We start from the raw sequence: 24,728 nt of genomic DNA on the forward strand, positions 1-24,728 counted from the left end.
TAGAATAACTACATTTATCCTCTAATGACAAGCTGAATAAGGGAAATTTGCTTCTCACTTGAAGGACCCGAGGCAGATTTTCTATTGGTGGAGGTTGATCCCTAGTCACTTCCTATTATCATCGGAGGTGATAGCAAGTTTCTTTCATTTTCTCAAGTTATCTCTTGCTCTCTGAAACAAAATGGTAAGCTTCATGATGTATGTCATTATATATTCTTAATACATATTCATATTTTTTAAGATATTTGTCTAACCTTCCTACTTGCCAGTATAAACGTAGAGGTCACATGCGTGGTGCAATTTCACAAAGAAGACCAGCCCCTTCCCCTTCCCCTTCTCCTTCCTCGTCCCCGTCCCTTTCCTCTTCCCCTCCCCTTTCATCTAACCCTCAACCACTACATGCTGATGGACAACGTGGACACATTGGCCCTTCCTCCGATCCTCAAGAACATATTAGGGGACAACTTGGACACATGCGAACCGAATCTACTTCGGTTCCAACTCCTTCGGTTCCACCTTCTTCGATGTAACACTCGAATGATGAGGGAAACGCAGGTGAAGAAGATAGTCGATTCATGATATGCCCATATGCAGATTCGTAAGTACTTCATTTGTTTAAGTATATGTAATATTTAGGGTCATCCCTTCGTTTGGGTTTTAGATATGGATGTCAACTAAATTGTCCATATCATAAATTATCCGTATGCATTTACTTACATCTCCGTTTCATTTCATTGTTTCATTGTGTCGCGACCCTCGATTTCGAACCCCGATCCGATAGAAGGTAAATGGATTACCGATCGGGCCTTTGACCTCGGGATGGGAGGCTTTAGGCTTTTCTCGACACGGGTCCTCCCATGGCCCATACCAAATCGTGGCGGGAGTAAATTTTTTTTTTTTTTTTTTTTTTGCTATTTGTTGTTGAGTTCTTCGACGCTAAGAGTCGATCGAGCTCGACCTTGGTGTTGTAGTGGTTGGATGTGCGATGTGTGCATACATTTGGAGTCACCACCGGTCCTTCTTAGAAGGTGGACTGGAAACCTCACTAAACGATTGGGAGAGCTCATTTAGTTCGCAGAACCCGGAGATTTGGGTTCGGGAACTTGGTTACGTCGGTGTCATTGCTGACGCCCTTTCGGTACTCAACGCGAGTGATTTTCTAACTAAGATTTCATGCAGACACAACTTTCGGGTGAGGTGAGTTGGATAGGGAATTTTCACACATGTCGGGAAGACTAAATCCTATTAGTCACAGTTAATAAAAATAAATACGCAATCAATTACAAAAATGAGGCACAACAATTCCAATCGAAGATCCCCTAATATAGCCCTAAAGACTTAAATAATTGGTGATTGGGATTCATGGATGATTTGGGAAAGATTTAGGGACGATTTGCCAAGAGAGCAAAATCGTCATTTTTGAAGGCTCGAGAGTCGAATTACCCTAAAATAGTCCATGGCCAGTCAATCGTGCCCATTTCCTATATTTTGGGAATTTTTATGGATTTTTTTTATTTTTTTTTTTGGAGATGACTCGCCATAAAGGCAAAATCATCATTTTTTTGAAGGTTCGGGAAACGAAACACCAAAAATAGGTCTTGGCTAGTTGATTGTGGTCATTTCCTATTTTTGGGAATTTTTATGGATTTTTCTGATTTTTTTTTAGATGACTCGCCATAAGGGCGAAATCGTCATTTTTTGAAGGTTCGGGAATAGAAACACCCAAAGTAGGTCTTGGCTAGTTGATTGTGGTCATTTCCTATTTTTGGGAATTTTTATGGATTTTTCTGATTTTTTTGGGTATTTGCTAATTTTTTTATTTTTCCCTTTTTTTTAATTTTCTGATTTTTTTTATTATTATTATCCAAATTTGGTTTATTTAAATAATTTTCCGGACCGCATCCATCCGGGCCGCACCTCCCGGGCACCCGGCCCAACTGTATGGGTCGAAAACCGGTCTAAAACAACATAGTTTTGATTTTGGACTTTTTTTTTTTTTTTTTGCATAATTTTTCTATTTTTTTAAGGAATTTTCGAATTATCAACAAACTCCCCCATCGGACGCTCCAGGATATGCCACGTGGCTTCTCCTGGTGCGTCCAATCCTGATTTAATTAATTTTGAAAATGAATCCTTCATTGGATGGCTCCAAGTGTGACACTTGGCACGAGTCGCCACCACCCGATTGACATTTTTTTTATTATTTCCAGAAATCTATTTCATAAATAAAGAAAACATCTTTATAATTTTAAAAAAAGGAAAATGTCGGATCGTGACACGTGGCACAAATGTGACTGTCCAATCCAGCGCTTTTGTTAAAAAAGGAGGAAGGAGAATGGTCGGGCGACGTGGCGCGCCATGTGACGCCATGTCGGCCTTGACTAGTCAACCCCGGCCCTAGACCAAAGGAGATGATGCCGAAACAGTAGAAATTCCGGCGAAGTTGCCAGAATTCTCGCCGAAAAGTCAAACCCAAGACCAAAACTCATGAATTTTTCACCCAATTCAACGTCAACCAAACCCTCAACTCCCCCATAATAACATACCGACATTTTGTGGCAAATAACACATCGGAAGCCGGTTGAACAGCTCTGCACATAATCGGCTTCGGCGACGATTTTTTACAAAAAAATGTTTTACCCGAGCTCACGAGGAGCTTGATGACCGAGTGAAGAGTTTCGGGAACGCCCAACTTAAGACCGAGACCGATGGATATCGAGACAGACGTCCTCGGTACAATTTGATGCAAAACAAAGGTCAATGAAGGGCTTAGAGTCGGTTCTATGTCACATCGTAAGCAAGTAGCATACATAAAAAGGTCGCGAATGGCAAGACCGAGGGTGAGCATCAATAATCAACCACGGGAACATTTTATCAAACAGGTCGTGTGCATTCAAGGAATGAGCACTTAAACTGAAAATGATGGCCCTATGAGACAAATCAAAGCTAGAGCTCATGCACGAACGCTAGTATAGACACGTTTTGGCGTCAGCATGTGTTTGGTTTGGCTTGGTTTCGTTTTCGGTTAAACCGAGCTAAATCCGCAGTGTACATGAAAACAAAGCCTGTGATGGGGAGTTCGGGGACCAACCTATTTGGCAAGAATCAGCGGAGAATGGAGCTCTGATGATCGTTCGTTGGTCACCTGACATCGCCTTAGGTCTCGTTTGGATGTGTCTTCTCTCGAATCGCCTCCTTACGACTTGCTCACTTTCGGTCCCTCTATATGCTCTTTTTTTTTTTTTTACCATCGGAGCTCCGGCCGAGATTCTCACCTCTCTCTAGCTACCTCTCCTTTTCTTGCGCTCTCTGGCTCTCTCTGTATCAAAACCCCCGCTTTGCCTAAATCTCCTCTCCTCTCTTTCGAAAAAAAATGGCCTCGCTCCCAAAAATGCCAGCCCTCATCCTTGTACCTCCTACGGCACCGTAACCCCCCCCCTCTCTCTTCATCTCTCGCTGCCACCTCTCCCCCGAACAGTTACGCCAGACTGCTCCCGTCTTGCTCGTCATGTGTAGAAGGCGACAAAGGCGAGATTCGGTGACGAGGATGAGCGACGTCGTGTGGTCATGAGCCAAAAAGGGTGCCCATTCGGCTATTCTTTGGTTGAGTTGCGGACCCGGGTCTGCTGGGTTTGGTCGAGTCCGACCCGACAAGTCCGATTTTGGCATTATGATCAAATTGGGGTTCAATTCAATCATTTTTCGCGGAATTGATGTCAAAATCGGGCTTCCCATCGTGATTTCCATGGGAAATGGGCATTTTTATGAATTGTTGGCGTGAGATTTAGTGAAAACCCCAAATTTAGTGTTTTACCCGAAAATGATTTTTGATTAGTTCGAAGCTTAAATGGTTGAATCAGATCGAGTTGAGGCCGCCAATAGGTTCGGCATGATGAAATCTATAGGGCAGAGGGTCTTTATTTCCATGGGCATGGCCTGATAAAATTTAATTTCATAATTCGTGAAACCGGGGACTAATTTAAAAGGAAATTGTGCAATTAAGCCCTTTTAGTCAAAATCGATCAAATTAGAGGACAAACCGAGCTAATTACACTTCAAGGACCTAGATAATAATGTCATAGTTTATTAAAAATGAAAATTGCAAATTAAAAGACTCGAAGAGGAATTTTTATGCTCGATTCGGGTTTACGTTTGTGAAAGAACATAATAACCCGAATCAAATTTTCAAAAATTGAAGTGACCCAAGTGCAGAGGGAATTAAAATAAAAATATCGGCTATTTTTTTGTATTTTTATGACCATGAATGGTATTTTTTATAATTTTAAATTTTTTGGGTGTTTTATAATTAAATAAATTCGAAAAAATATTAAAAATTATGAAAAATATTTTTTGTTCAAAATTGGTTCCTAAGGCTAGGCCAAGGCTTCCAAAGTTGATTTTGCAATTTTTATGATTTTTTTACCTATTTTTTAATAATTTTCTAAAAAATAAATAAAAAATAAAATAAAGTAAAGGTTATTAAAACCAGGTGTCAACACATTGTCCATATCGTTCTAACCTGTTTGCAGATTCACGGATGCTACGTATGTTGTGAGGCAACTTAATAAAATAGTCAATAACTATTGGAGTGGGCGGTGGATTAGTTACGGCGGTGCTCCAAAAGAAGTAAAGGATTTGTGTTGAAATGAGTTCAAAGTAAGTTTTGTCCTTTTAATTTCTCACAAACTAAGTTCGGTGTAAATAAAGTCAGTTGCTTTTGTATTGATTGCAGCATAAGTTCAGGTGAGATGAAACGGAAGAGGATGAAGTTAAAAGAATTTTTAAGAAGAAAGCCGGTGATCACATACCAAATGTGATGAATAAAGCACAGAGAAGTCAAGTAAAGCTAGATTTTATTACAGGTGACAATTGGACAGAAATAAAGACAATGTGGGAAACTGAAAAGAATAAGCAAGGGAGTGAACAGAATAAGAAGAATCGAGGTTCTAGTTCTAGTGAAGGGTCTGCCACATATGTTGGGGGCTTTATTAATATCGGGGAGCATAGAAAAAGAATGGTAAGTATGTTAAACATGTTGTAAGTTAATTTAATTCAATTACTCACTTATGTTTATATTTTGTAGGCAGATGAATTTGGGACAGAACCGACACATACAGCTACATTTGAACGCAACATTAAAAAAAAAAAAAAAAGATAAGACATGGACTAGCGATCAAGCAAAATCTAGTAAGCTATGTAAGGTTATACTTTGGACTTTATGGAAACTAGAATGAAAACCATGAATGCTTTTAATATTTATGGTATTTATATATATGAAGTTATTTTATTTTCATCTATATTGTTAATGTAGGAAAAATATGATGAACTTTTAATGAGTACTGCTAGTGGTGGTGATGGTGTTGCTACGTCTGAGCCGGTAGTTAACAATATGGCATTAGGGGTGGAGGCATTGGGTGGGATGAAAAGATGAAAAAGGAATAAGTACACCATGAGTGTCATATCTTGTGTACGGCGTTCACTTGAGTGCTATAACTTTAAAAAATCGTTCACTTGAGTGCCACGTCGGAGCAAAATCGTTCACTTGAGTGCTACAAGAACTTTTCCGGCGTGACACGTCAGCTTTCCGACGTGCCACGTCAGCTTTCCGACTGCTACGTCAGATTTTCCAGGGTCCACGTCAACATGATACTCAAGTGAACGATTTTTGAAAGTTATGGCACTTAAATGAACGTTTTGAAAGTTATGGCACTCAAGTAAACGCCGTACAAAAGTTATGACACTTCTAGTGTACTTTTCCCGAGCAAAAATATTTGGGATGGGATCCTTGTCAAGGGTATACACAACAAAGGCTGCTACAACTTCATCTTCCAATGTGGCTGTTTCAAGGAGGACACGACTTGAGGAGCAAATGACCCAAGAATTGAGCCAACTGAAACATTTTTTTTTTTTTTGGTCGAACAACTGAAACATTTACTTGTAGAGAAGAACGAAGAAATAAGAATGGTCATTACTCCATATATGTTTGATGAGTTCTTTTGGTGGGACGAATCTGAACTTGCAATCGCGCTAATTGCTCCGACCCTGCTCTGTTTCTATATATGTAGGTGAGGACTTGCATCAAGCTTTCATTGTTGTGTTCACAGGGACAATCTTGTGCAGATTATAGTCTGAGGGACGGGATGACGGTGATAACGAACGGATTCATGGAAGGTTGTTTGCCGGAGGAATTGAAGACGGTGCTTCGATCAGTGGCGTCCGAATTGGGGGATGTGATCGATGACATGGACTCAATTCAGGTGAGCCCTCTGAAGGGGGCCATGACTAATGAGGTGTACCAGATAAATTGGCCGTTGAACGATAAGCCGGATCTCGTCAAAAAGATTTTGGTTCGGATTTACAGCGAAGGAGTCGAGCTCTTCTTCATCCGGGACGATGAAGTGCAGACGTTTGAGTGCATATCAAAGCATGGGCAAGGGCCTCGTTTGCTCGGCCGGTTCGCGGAAGGAAAGGTGGAGGAGTTCATCCATGCGAGGGTATGCGATTTTCTCGGATGTTAAGAGATCTTTGAAAGCACCTTTCCCGGGTTTAATTCCTGGTTGTCGACTTGTTATTGGAGAAAATTTTTAGTAAGTATTGTAATTGCATGACAGGCTCATAATAAGAAAGTTATGGTTTTTCATTGTTTCTAGAGTACCACGAAACTTCTCCTGCTCTTTGAATTTAGGGGACGTAGTTCTGTCTCGAATGAGTAAAGACAACTGAAATCTCTTCTTTATTTTCTCTTAGTTCATTAGAACAGCTTCTCGACAATAATTCTCTGATCGTTTGCTAAATCTGCGGGGAAAAAAGAGAGACAATGGTAGATGAATGTATTTCGTTTTCATATTATTATAATATTTAGATCTTATTACTTGCTTAATCAATGTTAAATATAAATTCTAGAAATTAATTTTTCTCTTAATTAGATTTAAAATAGAAAAATGAAAGAAATTATTTTATCGTAAGATCACAAATTATAAAAGTTCGTTGTAAAATTTGTCCCGTTCCCGGTCATTGCAAAATCCATCACTAGAGAAGATTAAAAAATTAATAAAATTTCATCGCTAAATTCGTTGCTAGACTATTCGTTGCAAAATTCATTGCTAAAGAATAAATAAAAATTCATCCCCAAAAAAAATTATTTCAAAATTCATCATTGCTATCGTCGCTAAACAGCAACAACTTTTGCGACGAAAAAATTCGTCGCTAATCGACAATGATTTTTTCCACGAATAGTTTCATGGCAAATTAGCGATGAATTTCGCGAAATTTTCTTTGCTAAATCGTTGGCGACAAAACGCCTTTCGTTGTTATTTTCATCGCAAATACCATTGCTAAAATTGGTCGCCATTTAGCGGTGAAAAATTATTTGTCGCCAATCGGCGACGACTTTTTTCGTGACAGGATTAGTGGCAAATTAGCGATGAATCTCTATTTTTGTCACAATTTAGCGACGGAAGCAACATTTTTTGTCGCTAAATTTTGTCACGCGCATTTGGCGATGAAACCACTTTCGTTGCTATTTTCGTTGTAAATTGTTTTAGCCGCGAAAGTTTCGTGGCAAATGCCGTTGCTAAACCTTCATCGCTAATTAGCGATGAAATTGGCAGCGAAATTGTTCATCGCTAATCGGCGACGACATTTTCCACAACAAGATTCGTGGCAAAGTAGCGACCAATTTTGAATTTTCGTCGCTAAATTTTTGGACTCTGACTTGGTGACGAAAATGTTTTCATTGCTATTTTCATGGCAAATGCGAAAATTAGCGACGAAATTGGCCACAAAATAATTTCGTCACAAATTAGCGACAACTTTTGCCACGAATAATTTCGTCACAAATTTAGAGACAACTTTTGCAGCAGATATCTTTCGTGGAATTTAGCGACGAAGGTTGATATTTTTCATTGCTAAATTTTGCGACGCCGAATTGGCGACGAAATTTTTTTCATCACAACTTCATTTAGCGACCAATTTTGCCAAAATTTTTGTGGCAAATTCGGAGACTAAATCCCTATTTTTTTGTAGTGCAGCAACTAAATTTTAATTTCTTGATTGTTACTTGGAATTATTGTTTTATTGATTTTGAATTATTACCATAGATAAAAAAAAATGTTTAAGTACATTTTAGAATTGTATAGCCTTTCCTAAATGATTAGGAATGCATCATATCCTCGTTTTTTTTAATATCAAAATCCAAACTAAATATAAAATTGAAAATTGAGTGTATTTTATTTATAACTAAAAGATCAAAAATCGAAGCGTGGAATTATTTTCCGATTACTTTATATCTATAAATGGAACTAATTCATTTGTTGATGAATATTCATCATCAACTTTCTTACCGAATGGAAAACAACATCGTACGTAAAATTATAGACGATATGACTCTATCTATGTGATAGTATTTGTAAATTAATTTTTGGGTTCTGCTTTAACTATAAGTAAAATAGATTATAAAAGGTTGTTCTCAAAATATAAACTTTATTCCAAGTTGACAACAGCTCCAATTTAAATATAAAAACATGAATTTGGATCTTCAATCTCAATTAGAACACTGGAAAGTAACCAAAACTTAATTATATATTAACACGTACCAAAAAAAGAATTATTATAATAATGAGATGCACTAGTCCAATTACCAAAAAAAAAAAAATCAACAAATTTGAAGTAGTAAAATGGCGTTTCTAAAATGTAGAGATTTATTATACAACTAAAGAAAATTATGATTTTTTTTAATCGGGTAAGAAAAAACATTTATGATTAAGAAGTGAACATTCCATGGTGACGTTTTCAATATTTTAGGCTCCTGCAAATTTTTAAACCGAAATTTTGATTGAGTTTAATGAATCAATTTAGCATCAGAGTTAGTGTTTTGCTATGAACTTGGTTTTTTTCTCGATTTTATATCAAATTTGAGTTTAATTTGTCATCAATTCTCATGAATAAGTCATGCAACTTAAAAAACGCAAAAGAAATTAATTTGATTATGGTGGACAACGGGATTAATTTCAAATGAGCCCAAAATTACGACCGCTTGATTGAATTATTTTTCAAAATATTTAGGCTTTGATTTCACTTTTTGAGAAGTGTAGGACTTGATTGCATTATACATAATATGTTTTAGAGTTTTCGTGTAATTTTTCTAAAAGTTAATAAGTAAATGTAAATCTACCCTAAAAGGGCGAAGCTTGTCTCACTAGACTTTTACTTTTGGTACTCACAGTTTAATTTTTATTCAACGCGAAACGCTTGAGACAGTTTAAAACATTCAACTACCTAATTGTAGTAAGAATTACCACAATGACTCCACAACACTGATCTCTAATCTCAAGAGGAATCCCTAGCTCTACTGGATGTAGGTAGCAATTCAATTAAGATCGAAGAACCACAAAATAGTCAATTTCCTTTATTCCACGTGATTGATATCGTCTAAGTTGTGGATCAGTCTGTCACACGATCCTAACAAATGTGCCATGTACTATGTTAAACACAATTAGCACGACGAGCAATGCAAAGATTATCCAGTTTGCAACTCCGTAAGCGATTAAATGTATAAACAAATATGGCATTCTTTATAAGCAGCAACATGATATGACTCCATCAAGTTATGCTTAGGTGATAACATCTAATCAATCACATACCCTTTGAGAATGCTAATTTCTACAGCAAATGTGGCCAAGATGGATGGAGCAGGACCCATGTTCCTGGGTCCTATCCAATGATGACATTCTTTCTGAAGCATGCTCTAAAAGAAAAAGCAACAGATCTATCAAAACTACACACAAAAAACAAAAACAAAAAAAAGGGGCTGCAAAAAGCCTTTGCCTTGTTCCAATCTTGTGGTCTAGTGTGGAATCTCAATCACTAGAGCGAGAAGAGAGGAAAACCAGAAAAGATCTCAAGCAAGTAAAACCAAAAGAGGCCCCTCTTTTTAGGTCTCTTTTGCTCCATCAAAAAGAGCCCTTTTCAAAGCAGCCTTGCATTTTAAACATGAGAACATATTTCTTATTTATAAGACTATATATATCCTGAAAATGCTAAGAAATATTAACTTACTGCTCCCTAACAACGTGGTATAGCATCATGTAAGACGCCTATATGTACCTATTTAATCTATATAATCTATGTATAATCCATAAATACAAATTTTGCAGAGAATGCGAGTCTCGGAGCGAGCGGAGGAGGATGCACGGTAGACAAAACGGAACTCTCGCTTCGATCAGAGGAAATGAGAAGCACACTGTCCCCTTAGAACCCAACATCCGACACTGGTTCCATGTTCCCCTCATCCCACGCCTGTTTTTTGAGGTTCTGTCACTTGCAACTATCAAGTGTGGGCCCTACAAAAAAATTCTCTCCTTTATTTTTATTTTTGTTTTTATTTTGTTAGGGGCAAGGCACGTCTAAGGTTATGTTGTTATTTTCGAAAAGTGTTTTTGTCCCTATATCCATTAATTAATTTAGGGGGAAAAAAAACCCCATAACAATCTTAATCAGTTGTTTGGTCTGTAAAGCAGCTTGTACGCCCACCTGACTCGCCCCCATCAGCTCGTATGGTCAATCCAAACCCATGAAAGAATGTGTTGGATTGAACCCTTTTTTTGACCCTTCTTTTGGGGCTTTGCTAGATTCCCTTATCTATCTTCTGGTCATTCGAAATTGTATTTTCCTTTTCTTTTTTTTCTTCGTGGCCTGCATGTTCGAGATCGAATGAAAGATTGAAAAAATAGAAGAGAAGCCAAAGGAAAAGACAACTCTTTATATTGCTTTTTCTTTGTGAAACTGTTCACGATTCGTGGAGAGCCTTGGTGGCAAATCGAGTTTTCGACGAGCGAATATGCACTCTAGCATGAACTTTGGAAGTAATCTCCAATCCTAAAGCATTATTGAGATAGACCTGTACATATCTTTGTGTTGCCTTTTTCTTTCTTCTTTAAAAAAATGTACACGTTTCGCATAGAGCTTCCATGGCCAGGTTGAACTTTCAACCCGACAATTCTATTGGTTCTACTCTTATCGAGTTTGTAACCCTCATATCGTCCTAACTCAAAGTTGGGTGATTTTGATAACCAAGAAAGCGAGAAAATTGTTTGGTTTCATTCTTACCTTCTCCTCCAAAAGTTGGCCGATCTGTGACTTTTTTTTTTTTGGTAAGGAACCGATCTGTGACTTTCAATTGTACTATCTTGCTTCTTTTTTAATAGAATTCGAGCCAACATTTTCAATTTTTCTCATTTTCATACTCTAAACACATAACTTAGGAACATAGTATGACCTTGACGTTATGAAAGTCGCTGCCAAAAGAGTCAATTGCCAACTCCCGACCAGTATTCTCGTTTTGAATCATATGGCTTTCAAGTTGGAGCGATTTTGGCGAGTTCTCGAGTTCAATTTCCATCTCATGAAACAGTGATGATCCAGGCCAAGGAGTGCTTTACAGGAATTTTATGGAGCCATCGAGGTGAAATGATGGACGATTCTGAGCATGGCATTGGCTGTACAAAGCTGGCCCAAAAAACAATATTCCTTTTTTTTTTTTTTTGCCTTTCTTTTTGTCAATTGTTTTTTTCTCAAAAAAGTGCAATAATTGCCCATGGTTGGAGCTCATTATGAGCATCCGAACGAAGAAAATAAGCACTAGAAGTCGATGGGTCGAGAAATGATGAGCTCGCCAGACACCCCTGTCCCTTTCGCGTTTCGCCTAATTGAAGGTGTCGAATCGTCGATGGCTTTTGATGAGGAGCAGGTGGGGCCCACCCTAGATTTCGTGTGGCCCACCAACCGCATTTTGTGCCAATTGGGTGTGCTTATCTTGAAAATCATTGGCGAGGGCTTCGCGTGTTTCGCTGGCTTAAGTCGTTCTTTGTCCTGTGCTTTTTATGGAGGAAGATGAAGATAGACGCGGATGTGCTTTAAGAAGGTTAAATATATGTAATGGCTGCTTGACTTTGGTGAGCTTAGCCGATAAAAAGGACACGGGATAAGGACAAAGAAAAGATACTTGATCTTCGAAATGACGTCATGGGTCATCAGTTTGGTGTGTATTTAAAACCTGAAATCTGCTTGTAAGGACATGATACCCTATACTCTTATCTATATTCTCTAAAAAATGCCATAATTCTGATGACTGGCACATTTGATATCCGACATAAAGAAATAAGTGCATTAATAATATAGTACATGCAGGTTTCTAATAGTAACATATTCTTAAGACATAACAACACCGAGAATAAAAAATAATAATAATAAATAGTTTCCTCCTATCTTCTGCCCATTTGAACATGAAGAATGTGTAAAGAAAATCTTATCATAAATAATTAAGTGCATATGTATTTAGTTAAATATTATTTGGGGTCCCCTATACAAGGTACTGACTGAGGTATATGATAGATCTATCATCTATAAGATGGGTGCTACCCCAGACCTTGTAATTTACCATGCACTCATTGATTTTGAAATTTTGAAACTTAAAACTTATCCTACTATCCATAAAACCCACATTCAAATCTAGTTGACCCTGTCGGCTTCGCAATTTCTATTGTACATCCATGCCGGTGATCGTTCTTTCTATTCTTATACTTGAAGTAGTCTCTATATATTTTTTTCTATTGAAAATGGCCTCTCTTGTTAGGTTTTGAAAAGGTCCATAGTTCATCCTTAAACCATTTTCGGTGATGAGCTTTGCTGATAGGAACTAGCAGCGATAACTATACATATTTGTCTATGCCAATTGGACATTAAATAATCATATTTTGTATATATATATGATAATTGACAAGTTATATGCTTAATTTAGTTTTGAAAATTTACAAGATAATCGAGATATTTGAGGTATGTGTACCTCGATATAATAATGCGCTCTTTAGGTCCCACGCACCCCTCGCCCGGTGGCCAGCGAGGGCGACGACCCTCATCGGTTGCTAAAGAAGAAACTAGAAGAAAAAAGGAAAAACAATAACAAAATAATTCAAAAAATATATTAAAAATTATCCATGTCAGCTTTGGTTGTGCCACGTAGGGCGGTCGGCATCCATGTCGGGGATTATTAGCCAATAGGATTGAATTGGCAAAAAGTGAAGAGGTTTATGACTCAATTGATAAACTTAAAAGGTTTATGACCGAATTGACAAAAGTGTTTAGGTTTAGGATTTTTTTTTTACAATGTTTCCATATCAAACTCATGCCTCAACACAAACACCTAGGTGCTTCTTAAGTTGTTGTCCACAACTATTAGCATGAATATGGCACCGTTCATCAAAGGAAACAGCGATAGCCTGTGAATATCCAATCCAATTAACTTTGTAGCTCCGTATTTTCTCTTAGAGTCATAGTGAACTACACTTCATGCCATTTGCCTAAGTCACGGCATCTGCATGCATTTAGTTTCTTAGCCACATAATCACCTAGGAGATCCTTTCACTTAAAACCTTAATGCTTCTCTTGCAAATTTGCCCCAAATACATATGTTATAATTTAGACTCTCGAGTAAATCATCCGATCCCTCTATGGAGAAATCCGCCACTATCTCCCCTTAAAGCTCATACAGTCCACTTTTCTTGATTCCTCTCATTACTAATAGGACACCTCGAATAACCTTTAGAATTTTACCTTCTAAAGCATAACAATATCCATTTGAATCTAGGTCACTCGAAGAAATTCGGTTCCTCTTAAACTTTGGAATATTTCTTTCTCTAGTCAATGTCCTTAGGATAACATTGTGGATTCTAATTCTAACATCACCAACACCTAATACATCAATCTCATCGTTGTTCCTCAATTGTACCATACCACTATCTATGTACTGATAAATTTACTTGTTGTAGCAAAATTCAATATGGCTCTAGTATAAATGTTATGAACAATATACAAACCGATAATCGCACTAAACTTAAAATTATAACAATACAATCACAGAACTGAACATAAATGGAATTGCAATAACAATACCAAAAAGAAATGGAATCGATACAAATAATATCGAGGCTCATGTTTGACACAGTTTCCTTAAAACAAATTTATCTCCTCTAGTATGTGCTCGAGGTTTCGCAAACGTCTATCTCCCAGGATGCAACGATTGGCAGCAAAGAAGCAAGCACAACACTTCAAAGCTTTCGGTGAACTTGAACAAACCGGAACTAAACACTATCGAAAAACAATGCAAAATGCTGAGAATAGAAAGAGAGGGAGAAGATTTTCTTGTGCGTTAAAATTAGAATGGGAAGCCATCTACTTCTAGGGTAAGTGGGGGGCATTTCGGAAAAAATAATAATAACGGCCGATTAAATTTGCCATTATAATATTGATTTTATAGCCGTAATGCCATTAATCTACCGTTACTCAATTGAGATTAAATTTGCTATTATATAATATTAATTTTGTAACAGCAATGCCATTAATCTGCTGTTACTCAATTGATTCAACAGTTGTTACAAAAAAAAAAAAATTTTAACAGTTTGAGTTGGAAAATTAAATCGGAAGGCAAAATTGGGCTTTTTGCGAGGCCCACCTTTCGGTTCTACATTCATGTACGCGGGTCACACTCAAGTTTCAGCTCGTCGGGGCTTGGGATTTGCCACCCCCCACGCCTGCGCGTGAGGCATAATGCTTATGCTGTGATAGTTACCACTCCAAAGGAGGGTAACTATCTATAAAGCATTCTAAAGCCTTCTTCCTTTTCAATATGGGATTAATGTATTCCACTTTCCCACTTCCAACTCAAAGGTGTTCTTTGAGCATCAATTTCTCATTCATTCACCCTTCAATTTATCTCATATTTCCAACATTTGTTTGGTCTAACATGAAATGAATAACCAGAATCCACAATCCATCTACCAATTGATGAATCCTCAGTGATAAACAAGACATAATTAAAATTATTGTAGCAATACTATTAGTGGACTCAACTCTAATTTCCTTATATTGTCATTCTTTAGTTTAAGATATTCTCTTCTAAGATGTCCCTCTTGCCACAACTCTAATAGCCAGTAGCACCAACCATGGACTGACTACGTCCATTCAAATTCACAAAACATCTGCTAACACAAGTAGTAGTTACCTTTTTTTTTTTTTTTTCCAAGAGTAGTAGTTATTTATCTACTAAATTAGAAGGCATAATTTCACCAGATTCTTTTGAAGATGTCTTTGCTCATAATTCATCCCAAACCTTATCAAACATCAAGCTTCTTGACCTAGAACAATTATTAATAGTAATAACAATAGTAGTTATTTATCTACTAATTGGCTTTGACAAAAAAAAAAATCTACTAAATTAGCAATCATGAGTACCCTAATTTTTTTTAAAACGTTCACCTAAATGGCAAAATTCGATGTGGCATGACATTTGTGGTGAACGTTTTTAGAATATCATGACACTCAAGTGATCGATTGAAAAGTTATACGACACTCAATTAATACGAAAAAAAAATGATGGCACTCAAGTAAGTATTGTACATATAATTATGATGATCAAGAGATCAATTAAAAAATTATAACTCAAGTGAAGGCCGTGCGAGAGTTGTGACACATGTGGTGTCCCTTTCCCAATTTTTTTCTTTAAATATGGTTGTTCTGATACGATCCTTTTACCATGATGTTGATAATACAATGTAAACGAAGGCATAAATTAAGAAAATAAAATAAAACCGGACCGAAGTCCCAAAATAATGAAGTCAAATGATACTCTGTAAAGACGTTGATGTATGAAATTCAAAAATAAAAGTAATATTCAAGTGGCCTCCACTGGTTACCCTTGGCAAAAGACTTGGTACAATGACTTGGCCTCAAGCCTCTAAAGGAATTACTTAAGATGTGATTTAATTCAATCCGGCATCTCATCGTCCTGAAAGCTAGCTCGAGGAGCACACTATCTAAGCCCTTTCACCCCCACGATCATTCTATACCCTCGTCAAGTTAGCTAGGGGCCTACTTCGTCTCTAAACCGCTTATCAAACTAAGCGAGCCTTGCTCTAATATCATTTCTAACAATCCGATTCGTCCACATAACCCAAAACAAAAAAAATCAAAAAGGTACTCAAAGAGATGACGTTTACCGATGGATCTTACTCACGAATCACCTTGAAAGATATCTCACATTTGCTGTGACACATGGCGCGTTATGGATGGCATCAACGCAACGTCACTCGCCTGAAGTGCGCGGTTCCTCCTATCCGCTCCATGCAGTTCTAGACCAAGTCGGATGTTTATAAGAACGTCAATGTTTTTATGCGGGGGATGCACCAAACTCGCAAATCATATGGGAGAGACCCTATGAAGGAAAGATACTTTATTTGGATTCAGTTTCATGGGACCAAATCCATCACAACTGTCGATTTTATGGAGGCTCTCGCAGGTCTCGCTGAATCTCGATCCAGAGTAAATTTTCCTTGTGAAGTGATTCATAAATGAGAAATAATTATATAACGGTCCTTAATCTACTGTAAGAATAACAGCAAATAATAAAAAAATTATTGTGAGGTCCACTCATTCAAAAATTTATGGCTCACAACATAATATTATTCTCACGCTCTATTATGCTATCAAAGCCCTTTCATAAATAAGCCTCGACATGAATTGGGCCGTATCGTTACGTTTTATCATCACTAATTTTGTAGCTGACGGTTCTAATTTCATCTCTGTATAGCCAGTTAAAAAAATAAAAAACTCTCTGGAAACGTTAATGGGGAGAGCTGCAAGTGCAAACTGAAGAGTCTAAGAATGGAGTGCATTTTTAAGCGGAGATACTGCGGTGAGTTTTAAGTTCCGAATCCATCGAACGGAGTGGGCATGGCCGCTTGATTTCAGCGTCCAATTACCACCGTCCGATTCAATTTCCTCCCCAAATGCCATGGTCATAAAACGCATGCCGATGCCGGAAAACGTTCTCAATCGGCGCTGTCACGTGCCATCTCGGAATGATCAGATTTTTCACCCTTTCTTTATCAAGGGAAATATTTTACGTTTATTTTATGTTCATACGTGCAGGGTTGCAGGTTAGAGGTCCCGTCCCTGAAACGAATTGAAAAAAAAAAAATTGAGTACGTACCCACAAATATATTAAACATACCCCATCCGAAATATTTCGATTTTCAAAGTATTGCTTACAGATGATTGTAGAAAAATTAGTGCATCGAAAAAATACCAAACATTCCTTATTTGATAATTTAAAAAGTACAGCGATGTCTTCGTTTGTTTTGCGAAACATTAATGATTTGGAGAATATTTTTCAAAAAACGATCGCTTGTATCGTTTATGAAAATGAACAAATGAGAGATATTTTCACATTGCACGAAATTATTTAGACATAGATTGTTGTTAACAGTGAAAACATTTCTTGTTAACTAATTATATCAAGCAATGCAAGCGATCATTTTTAGGATAATAGTTTTCAAATCGTTTATTTTTCTTCACAAATCAAACGGAGCCCTAATAAAAGAATTTTTAGTGAGACATATAATTAATATTTTGTAATTCACATCTCTTCTAAATAGATATTTTTAATAGTAGTCTCAGAGGCAATCTGAGGGTTTTGTTGGTTTGGATTATGGAAAACGATGTTCCATGCATCCAGTGCATGACCGACGTGTCGTAACTGACTAATTAATTGCGTTGACCATATGATCTATACTTCATCTAAGAAACATCTAGTTTGAACTTTGAATATCGACCAAGAAGAAAAAAACCTTGGAGCAACTGACTTTTGTTTTGTCGGTCGATTACATACTTATCAATGTTACCTGGTGTAACCGCCACATTGAAGAATTGTTTTGGGCGCGAGGCAAGGATAGCAAAAACAAATGTCTTCCATTCCACATTGGCAGGGATGGAAATATTACACCATTAAATTACCAATCGATACTACAGTTTGGATCAACTCACCAAGTTGCTTGATCATTCAATTAGTGAAAGTTCATCAATGCAAATTGATTCCGATCAAATTAACTTAATTTAATTTTTCAGTGGCGTTCATGAATTATTGACTTTCATTAAATTAAAACTTAACTAGCATGCATGAAATTACTCCCTGTAAAATATTGCATGGCAGACAAACGAAATACAACTCTTATTAACATAGAAAATCTATCTCAAAATGGTGGGTTGTTCTTTTATCCGTCCAATATTCGAGTTCCTCTCATTTGTTTATATACCTATAGGCCGATTTCCAAATTTAGCTCCTCCTTAAAGTCTTATGACAAGAATGCCTTACCTTATGATTTCATTTCAATAGTAGACAGATGTTTAACATGTTACTCAATTCCGCTATGGCAATGCTTAGGTGGCATCCACATGACAATTGTTAGTACTAAGATCAAAATGAGAATTAGTTATTTTAAACTAAGAGGAGATAAAATTGAGGAAAAAGAAAAGGAGGAGGAGGAGGAAACAGGGGCATAGGGAGAGAGAGAGAGAGAGAGGAGGCGGTTGTTGTCGTTGCCGCTGGCGAGGTCAACAATGGATAGTCACCCTTGTTGTAACCCCCACGAGAGAGCGACAGAGACACCCCGAAAATTAGAATGCCGGCTCAAACAATGCAAACATTTGTGAGAAAATTCAACAACAAAAAAAAAATGATTGCATCTCTTTTTCGGGATTTCTCCAGAAATAAATAACAGGCTCGTTAGTATGATAACTTCTTCCATTATAAGAAATATTTATATCCATTTCAGGAGTTGAAGTTCCTATCTTCCCATGCTAAGAAGATGGATAAAATGGGTTATACTTCTCTCAATTGTTGCATTGGTTGTAATTTACTTTTGAAACTAAAGAGCTATTTCACATTTGGTCGATTAACAAAAACATTTAAATTTACTACATATATAGTAAAGTTGGAGTTGACTCGAGAGATCGTTCGCTTTTGTGCACGCCACGTGGCACTTCACTTTACCTATATGATTGCCATGTAAAAGTTAAGCGCCACATCATAGATTCATTGCGCGGTTCATATTTGACCAATAAATACTGGTCTATTGATTTTTTATCCTTGAAATTTTATTTTTTATTAAATTCAAATTTAAAAGAACATAATGGATAAAGAAAAAGTATCTCAAATGTACTCTTTAATATCTCTTTCGACTTTTTTCTCCCATAGATTTAAATTTGAAAGAGACACAATACATTGGAATATATGATAATTATCCTCTCAAAACATTTATGCCTTTCAACTTTTATCTTTCACTGATTCCAAAATTGAACGACAAGAGAGATCAAATATAAACATGTTGACATGTATAATTTATCCAGTTAATTAAGAGTTAAGTTATAAAGAGAGGCATATCTCATAAGATGTACTATATAGATCTTATTGCACAATATGAATAAGCACACAATTTACCTGTTTATTATATTTTAAAAATAACTTCCTTTAGGACTTTTTTACTTGATATTCACTGAGTATAAATGTTTCAGTGACATTATTTTGTTTGATATGGAAAAGAAAAACATGCATATTGATATTTCATTCAATTTGACGTCCTTCTGAAATCCACTTATTTTAAGCACATCCTACATTTAAGCAAATGGATTTAGCGAATCAAAATGCACATCATTTGTCTAAAGTCCACATAGTTTGAAATTGATTCAAAAAATAAAGAGAGAAGTTAATGTTTTAATATTTTAGTTTCTTTTCGACAAATAATAGTACATTTCCAATAATGTTTTAATAAAAGATAAAGATGGATGATATCGAGTTTTAACCCAGCCACTGAAAAAATTGAATGAAAATGACACTTGAAGAGTACATCACTAGTTAAGGGAATCTGCATCTTCTAAAACAAAAGCATAATTGAATTTTTTAAGAAGCTGACTTTTGATCTTTCAGGAGTTAAGAGACTCATAATGCCAATATGGAAAGCTAAGACAAACTCGTTCGCTGTCGTTTAAGCCTTGAAAGTCCATTGTCTTCATGTTTTTTACGTTATTTTTAGTCCGCCGATTTGTTTTCTGAATTCCTTTACTGCTTATGGTCATTTTTCGGATTATCTCGCGACACCTAGGGCTGTCGAAGCACTGATTTGCTCTTTTCGAGGTTTCGAACAGCTTTCATTATTATTTTCAAAAGTAACAGCAAGGGAATTTTTCTTCCGAAACCGCAACAGCGAACCGTGTTTGCGGGTTTTACTCGTGCCCATCCTTCGTTTCCACAGCGTCGTCAGCTCGCATCTTCCTCGCTGCTGAGACGAGAAACAAACGAATCCGGATGGTCGTAAAACAGCTGCGATTCTCAGAAACCAAACACTCGAAGGGCAACAGAACGAGATCGGCCAGAAAAGGTTGTTAAAACTTTGTTACCTTTCCCTAAAAGATGGGTCATGCCAGGGGCATGATAAGGGATGATGATGAGCCTTGCCCACCATTTGCTGCTGCATGGGGGCTGAGGGTCGAGTACGCATGAGCAAAAGCGTCACGCGATCCCACTTTAGAATTTCGATTGAGGGAGATCAACTCCCACTCCCGGTGGAGACCCACCCATTGCCTTCTCATCCCATTAGCTGATCTGTGAAGATGCGCAGTGTGGGTCGGCTACCCGAATCTTAACTCTCGTGTTGTTCGATACGAGAAGTTGGTGAAGCATTTAATTGGGGCGAGATCTATCCATCTATCTAAAGGTGGCCTTCTCTTCATAAAAAGCGTATTCAAGCTCCGGTTGAAAATTTTACGGACCTAATATCCTAAAAAACCTCAAACTTTAGGTTCAATCTCAATTCTACCTAAACTTTTTCTTTGTACCGTAAAAACCCTCAACTTTAAGGTCATGTCTCAATTCTATCCTAAACTTTAATTTGTCTATGAAAAACTCACAAATTTAGGTCTTGCCCTAGTTTTACCGTTTAGTCCCAATTTTACCATGAAATTTTCATAGTCTCATAAAAAATCACAAACTTTTACTTGAATCATAAATCTTACTCCATTAACAATTAGTCCAAAATCTCTCGTTAACAACCGATAAGTGGAAAACTCCCAAACACGAGCTACTTGAGAGACCCAAGCACTAATTCTCCGACCATGAGAGATGGAACACTTCTAAGCACGAGAGATCAAAGTCCAAGTGCAAAATTACTAAGGGTGATTTTAACGGGGGTTTTTATGATATTTTATGAGAAAAAAAGTTGAGTAAAATTAAATAAGGACATTTTTTTATTTATGAAACAACAAGTGTAGGGTAGAATTGGCGTTGGACCTAAAATTGAGGGTTTTTCATGAGATTGGAAAAAAGTTTAAAGTAGAATTGAGATTGCTGTTTTTTATGAGATGAAAAAAAATTTAGGGTAAAATTGAGACTGCACCTAATGTTGAAGTTTTTTATGAGACAAAAGGTAGAATTGGGACAAGAGCAGGCCAAATTTTACGTATAGGGCAAGCTTCTTTCCTGTAATCAATTAGAATGAGTGAGTGGAATTTGTGATTAGCCAAGCATTTGCGTTCGAAAACACTAGGCTAAAACCATGTCCATTTTCAAGCTTTTTCAGGCTATTTAGATTACGGAAAAATTTATCGAAGTAATTTCATCGCATCTCCCTTACTTGGCTCAAAGAATTATCACTAGGGTTGTTAGAGTGATTTTCTTTAGCAGGGGAGTGTGTTGTTCTGACAATTTTGACAAAGTGGAGGCATGTAGAAATTAGGAGTAATTATACAAAAAAGTCTTAAATCTATTGCATTTGTACCAATTCAATTATAAAACTTTCAATTTGACTATATCTTTTGATGGTCCGCTAATTCAATCATGAACCTTTTGACAATTTATCAATTTTTTTTTTTGCCTAATTTTAATTGGAAATGATAGACTTGGCAATCTAGTCAACGTCAGCCGTCCAACATAGCGCGACCGGCATTGATGTAGACAATCTTATAATTTTTTAATTTTTGAAATTGCTATTGTTATTTTTTTTTTCTTTTTCTTTCCTTTTTTTTTCGAACTCCGGGCCAGCGAGAGAGCTCAAAAAATTAAAGCCACTAAAAATTCAGAATTTCTTTTAAATATAAAATATTTCATGTCAGAGGTGGTTATGCCACGTAGGATGACCGACACTAACTAGGACTCAATGTCAGGGATTTTGCATTGAATTAACACAAGTGCAATGAATTTTTGACTTTTTTTGATAATTTATATTCCACCTATCTGCCAAAAGGGATAAGTTTAAATCCAGTCCTCTAACTGTAGCAGCTTTTACAGCGGGATCCTCAGACTTTTCTAGGGTCAAATTAGGTCCAACAATTTGATTTCATAATCTAAGTAATTTTTTCTCGAGTATCAAACTTAATTATGGTAATGACGTTGTTTGATGTGCTTATTTTAAAATTATAACACAAAAGGGAAGGAAAATATGCCCTTTTTTTTCTTTAATTGGACTAAGTCTAATCATTTTTAAACAAACCTTCCCCTTTTGTTTTGTAATATTAGATTAGGAACACACAAAAATCACATCAATATAATTAGTGGGGCCTATTTTTTTTTTTTTAAGGATTAGCTTGGAAAGATTAGAAGACTTGATTTGCGTCAAATGAAATTCGAGAACTCACTCGCACAAACTGTACCAGTTAAGGACTAAATATAGATTTATCCCTTTAATAAACTATGGGCAGGTGTTTATGCTGATTAAGGTTCCGTTTGATTTGCAAAAAATGTATAATTTCTAAAAATATTTTTCTAAAAACGATAGTCAATGAAAAATATTATCATTATCAATAACTATTTATGACTAAAGATTTTCATGTACATTGCAAATGTTTCTCATTCATTCATTCTGCAAGCGATACAAGAGACCGTTTTTATAAAAAATATTTTTCAAATCATTCATTTTTCACAAAACAAACAGAGCTTAAGAAAAAAAAAATGAACACAAAAGTAGGTTATTGCGATGGTAAGATTGCTCAACCACAACCTAGGTCACTGCCAAGATTGCTCAGTTGCAAATCTAAGATTGCTTAGGGCTTGTTTGGTTCAGCCTTGTGGTAATTTCTTTGGGAAAGTGCAAAGGCCATTAAGCTAAAAGGGTTTTTCGGAATACAAGTGGTGTTTGGTAAAATGTATTTTAAAAACACATTGGGATACAACTTTGTCAAAATAGTTCTTGAAAAAACCACACTTTCCAAATCTCTTTTGCTTTTATTATAAAAAAAAAAGCTCAAAAATCGGCTAAGGACCAGCGGTTAGTGAGGCCTTTGGGCGGTCGACGAGACTACAGTATACGTGAATCTAGTAATTCATGAAATGATAGATGAACTAGCTTTCTTTTTCCAAAAAAAAAAAAAAGGCCAAACAATATTTGCATTTGGCCAAAAGACTTTGGGGCCCCAAAGTCTCTTGCAAATGCTTAACCAAACACGGCGTAATTAACCACCATGAAGAATAACTCAAAAGTGTGATATATATATATATATATATATATATAATATACATATATGTATATGTATACATATATGTATTTATGTGTATATGTATTTATCTTCTCAAGCATAAAATAAAGGATTACAATATTTCTTCCAGCTTTAATTAAAAATTGTATTATGAAGAACCATAATGAGAAAATCATGTCGATAATTTGTTTACTGTTTTATTTTAAAGAGGACAAAACTAATGCGTAAGTTAACAGAGGAAGGTACCATCAAAATACTCTATCAAAAGAGTGCAATTATCTAAACATTTCTTTTACTTTCGGACACTCCCGAGTCCCATCGAAGAAGTGAAATATAGTTGGAGTGCATTACACTGCCAGAAGAAATATTATCAAACCCATTTTTATCATACGAAGAACAATATTCAACACTTGATAATATTAGCAACAACCACAATTAGTTTTGACATAAAAGGTTCTATTAAGTCAAAAATCACTTAATTAGCTAAGTAATGATTAGGTCACTCAATACATTCAATAGAAAAAACATCCAAATACGAAATGGAATCTTGTCTATTACATTGCTTAAAGCCTAAAACCTACCAACAATGTTCACAATTTCATATTTGGCAACGAAAAGCGCCATCCGATACTCACTATTAAGCTATTATCAAACAACATTCATCTTCGTTTTCAGCACTTGCGATTGTCAATGTTTAACATTCAGTGCTTAGTTTTCAATTTTACCAAACAGGCCGTGTTCGATAACCTCATCAAGTGCTAAAATTCAAAATAGCCAACACATGCTAAAGCTAAGCATGTTTGATAATGTTGGCTAGTCTTGACTCAAGGAATACAATTAGAACAAATCGCTCAATGGAATAAATAAAGACGCCTCACTTAATTTATTCAGTAGAATAATACTATTACCAACTACGTTAACAAAACCTCCAACGTATCCCTATTTATATGTTTGGTAAGAAACTAATAATAATTAGTGTTATTTCAAGCGACATAAACGATTATTTTTAAGAAAATATTTTTCAAATTATTCGTTTTTCTTGAAATAAAAGGAACTAAGTGCTTTAATAGATTGCGGCTGGACATTTTGAATAAGTAGGAGCACATTCAACATTCAGTAAGTTTTTGGCACATTATTCAAAAGATTGTATCATAATTTTGGTAAACATTTATGTTACTCCTTTTTTATTACTTGGCATCTACCAACGATGTAGAATTATTGCAAGATGGTCCAAGAAGCGCCCAATAACTCGTGACTCCTAATGAGACTTCGCTGGCCGCAGCTTTAACTAAAATAAACGACGAAAAGAATAATGCTGGGAAAAAAAAGAAGAAGGACACTGTAAATAGTAGTACTTTTACTCTTAATTAATATCG

General features: G+C 36.2%; 1 protein-coding gene and 1 long non-coding RNA gene across 6 annotated transcripts; both read left to right on the top strand.

The window, feature by feature from the left end:
• Positions 1 to 142: 142 nt before the first annotated feature.
• LOC115726510 lies at positions 143 to 5,428 on the top strand. 5 transcript variants are annotated; one of them, XR_007197630.1, is made up of 3 exons: positions 143 to 184; positions 270 to 598; positions 4,530 to 4,905. It is a non-coding gene; the product is annotated as an uncharacterized LOC115726510 (long non-coding RNA). The 5 variants fall into 5 exon arrangements; XR_007197629.1 differs by lacking the exon at positions 143 to 184 and adding an exon at positions 5,312 to 5,428 and having other exon boundaries at positions 191 to 598; positions 4,530 to 5,201; XR_007197628.1 differs by lacking the exon at positions 143 to 184 and adding an exon at positions 5,084 to 5,428 and having other exon boundaries at positions 191 to 598; positions 4,530 to 5,017.
• A 712-nt stretch (positions 5,429 to 6,140) lies between these two features.
• On the top strand, positions 6,141 to 6,713 carry LOC115726508 (probable choline kinase 1). The gene is made up of 2 exons (XM_030656410.2): positions 6,141 to 6,494; positions 6,651 to 6,713. Exons 1-2 carry the CDS (start codon positions 6,141 to 6,143, stop codon positions 6,711 to 6,713), a joined length of 417 nt encoding a protein of 138 aa, XP_030512270.2.
• Positions 6,714 to 24,728: the final 18,015 nt, after the last annotated feature.

This window comes from Rhodamnia argentea, chromosome 2 (genome assembly GCF_020921035.1).
Source record: "Rhodamnia argentea isolate NSW1041297 chromosome 2, ASM2092103v1, whole genome shotgun sequence".
In the NCBI taxonomy this organism is placed as follows: Eukaryota; Viridiplantae; Streptophyta; class Magnoliopsida; order Myrtales; family Myrtaceae; genus Rhodamnia; species Rhodamnia argentea.

What these genes read in the sequence shown, in the direction of transcription:
- LOC115726508 (XM_030656410.2), top strand. Translation starts at nt 6,141, where the DNA reads ATGACGGTGATAACGAACGGATTCATGGAAGGTTGTTTGCCGGAGGAA. An exon ending in AGGAGTTCATCCATGCGAGG is followed by an intron (nt 6,495 to 6,650) that starts GTATGCGATTTT and finishes CATTGTTTCTAG; the next exon opens with AGTACCACGAAACTTCTCCT.